The sequence below is a fragment of the Dipodomys ordii genome, unplaced genomic scaffold, assembly GCF_000151885.1.
Source record: "Dipodomys ordii isolate 6190 unplaced genomic scaffold, Dord_2.0 Scaffold118, whole genome shotgun sequence".
NCBI classification, from domain to species: domain Eukaryota; kingdom Metazoa; phylum Chordata; class Mammalia; order Rodentia; family Heteromyidae; genus Dipodomys; species Dipodomys ordii.
Genome location: NW_012267334.1, coordinates 578,991 through 581,887, shown reverse-complemented (window position 1 = coordinate 581,887; position 2,897 = coordinate 578,991). Strand labels below are relative to the sequence as shown.

The 2,897-nt window shown below is 56.8% G+C and overlaps 1 protein-coding gene across 1 annotated transcript in view; it reads right to left on the bottom strand.

Annotated features, from left to right (window-relative positions):
- The window catches only part of Exd3 (exonuclease 3'-5' domain containing 3), a 17,575-nt gene that overhangs the window by 7,465 nt on the left and 7,213 nt on the right, over positions 1-2,897 (bottom strand). The window contains 2 exon segments of the mRNA XM_013029328.1: positions 1,124-1,274; positions 2,398-2,451. Of these exon segments, the coding sequence (XP_012884782.1) occupies positions 1,124-1,274; positions 2,398-2,451 (205 nt within the window).

The following is a 2,897-nucleotide window of genomic DNA, read 5'->3' as shown; positions in this document are numbered from 1 at the left end:
AGTTCAGGGTGGCCAGGAGGCGCACACCAGAGCAGGGACAGTTCAGGGTGGCCAGGAGGCGCACACCGGAGCAGGGACAGTTCAGGGTGGCCAGGGCTACAGGGAGATGGTCTCAGCAAGCAAACAGACAGATAGAAAGGGAGCATTATGAGTAACTTCACGTCAGTGAATTTGACTATTTAGATTAAACAGATGCCTTGAAAGACAAACAACCAAAGTTCACTTAAAAAAAAGGTATCCCTGAGAGCCATCTATTAAAGGAACTTGTAAGTTAAATATTGTGTAATCAAAACTATATCAACTTTACGCACATTAAAAAAAAAACAGCCTGGGTGCTGTTGTGGAGAATTTTTGCTCCAGGCTAGCACACCTGTACTTCTAGCTTTCTTGGTAGGTAATTGGAGCTGGTAGTCTGGGCTGACTTTGAAAGATATTTGTGCACTAGATTTTCAGCTACAACACTAAAATTATGATCCATAAAAATACTGGGCTGGGAAGGTGGCTCAGTGGTAGAGCACTTGCCTTGCATGCCTGAGGCCTTGGGTTCGATTCCTCAGCACCACATAAGCAAAAAGAAAAAAAAGCTGGAAGTGGCGCAGTGGCTCAAGGGGTAGAGCGCTCGCCTTGAGCTGAAGAGCTGAGGGACAGCGCCCAGGCCCAGAGTTCAGGCCCCACAACCGGACCCCCCCAAAAAATCTTAAATACTGATAAACTGGACTTAAGTAAAATAAGAGCTTTTGTTCTCTGAAAGATGCTATTTTTTTGGGGTCCAGTCGTGGGTCCTGAACTCTGGGCCTGGGCGCTGTCCCTCAGCTCTTCATCTCAAGAGCTAGCGCTCTACCACTTGAGCCACAGTGCCAGTTCTGGCTTTTGTAGTTTATTGGAGATGAGTCTCAGGGACTTTCCTATCCAGGCTGTCTTTGTACTGTGATCCTCAGATCTCAGCCCCCTGAGTAGCTAGGATTATAGGCGTGAACCACTGGCACCCAGCTTAAAATATTTTCTTTTTAAAATCTCAAAACACTGCAATAAACAAATGACCTCAAGCCCGGCATGGTGGAGAGCCTCTGCAGATGCACTGCTCTCCCAGCCCCAGCATGATCCCGGGCTCCCAGGTGGCCACTCAGCACGAGGTGCCAGGACCCTGTGGGGCTGGGGTGCACCTGGCACCAGGGGTCCATGAGGCCCAGCAGCCTGCTCTGGAGGTTGGGGAAGTCGGCCACGTAGTTCTTCACGAGGTCTACTCTGTCTGGGAGCAGCAATGGGGTGCTCATCTGTGAGAGAAACAGAATGTGCTCAGGAGCCAACCCTGCATGTGCACACACACACACACGAGCGTACACGCGTGCACACACACATGCACACATGTGTACACGGGCCTTGTCCATGGTAGGCTCAGGCCCTATCTTTTTTTTGGGGGGGGTCCTGTCGTGGGGCCTGAACTCTGGGCCTAGGCGCTGTCCCTCAGCTCTTCAGCTCAAGGCTAGTGCTCTACCACTTGAGCCACAGCGCCACTTCCAGCTTTTTTTTCTTTTTGCTTATGTGGTGCTGAGGAATCGAACCCAGGACCTCAGACATGCAAGGCAAGCGCTCTACCACTGAGCCACCTTCCCAGCCCCATCAGGCCCTATCTTGAACCATCCACACGATGAAGGACAGAGGCCTTGGGAGGCTCAGTTGTTACCTTCTGTGCGGCTGCCTGGTTGGGCACCGGCAGGATGGGGACGGACACCTAGTGGCCAGAAGACATCTTCAGACCTGGGGAGTCGGGCCTGGAGCCCCCCACAAGGCTGCCAAGTTTCCCTGGAGCCCAGGGCGGCCGAGGGGGCCCTGGCTGTGGCCTGGGTTCACACTAGCCACCTGGTATGAAGCCCCCACCCCCCCAGCCCCTGCAGCCCCTCCCACCTCTCTGCCTTTCCCACCCGGCTACTCAGAGCTCAGAGCCACAGAGGGGCTGGCCCCAGGCCTCCGGTGAGCACCCAGCCCTGGAAAGCTCAACCAGCACCCACATGATGGACAGAGGCCTGCCAATGTGTGCTTAGCCCTTCCAGTACCCAGCGGGGCCCTGGAGTGCGGGCTGGCCACGCAATGTTCTTGTGCGTCACCCAGCTGGGGTCCCCAAACAGGGTCTCCTCTGCTGGCCCGCTGCAGTGCAGAAGTGGAACACCACGCAATGGGGCCTGGGCCTGGGAGCCCGCTCCGAAGGCTGGCAGCGTAGCCCCAGCGTGCACTGAGCCAGGCCTGGTGGAGGCCAGGGCGCCCTGCGCATCCTGTGATATGCCCCTTCCCCCGGGGCCCGGCAAGGAGACCACCTGTCCCCACTGCGCCCTGCGTCTGACAACCTGGGCTGCCTCGAAGTGTGCGCTGCAGTATCTGCCTAAGAAGACATTTATTTACCTTTTCAACATCCAGTTCTGGCTGCAGCTTCAACCTCGCACCCAGCACCACTGCCTGGCAACACAAAGGGAACTATTGCACTTGCCCACAGGGCCACGCATCCCGGGACAGGCTCCACACAAACACTGGCCTCGGCAGACACAGCCAGGGCCCTTCCGCATACAACTGCATTGCTCCAGGAGTCTTAGAGACCCCTGGGAGACCCGGCCACCCTGGGAGGGAACAGAGGAAGGGGGTCACCCTACTCGTGGCCAGTGGGAGCATGAGGCCTCCAGCTGCCCCTGCCCCTCCCGTCCAGGCACACACACAGGAAAGGGCTGCATGACCAGTGCTGTGCCTGAAGCTGAGGGGCCAGGTGGAGGCCGGAGGGAGGAGAGAGGCCTGCAGCCCACAGGGCCCCAAGTCCAGCCATGGGGGGTGACCAGAGGAAAGACAGACTGGTGGACATGAGGAACCCATGGATGGAGGCTCTCACAGTGGACGTGGGACCCCCGGATGGA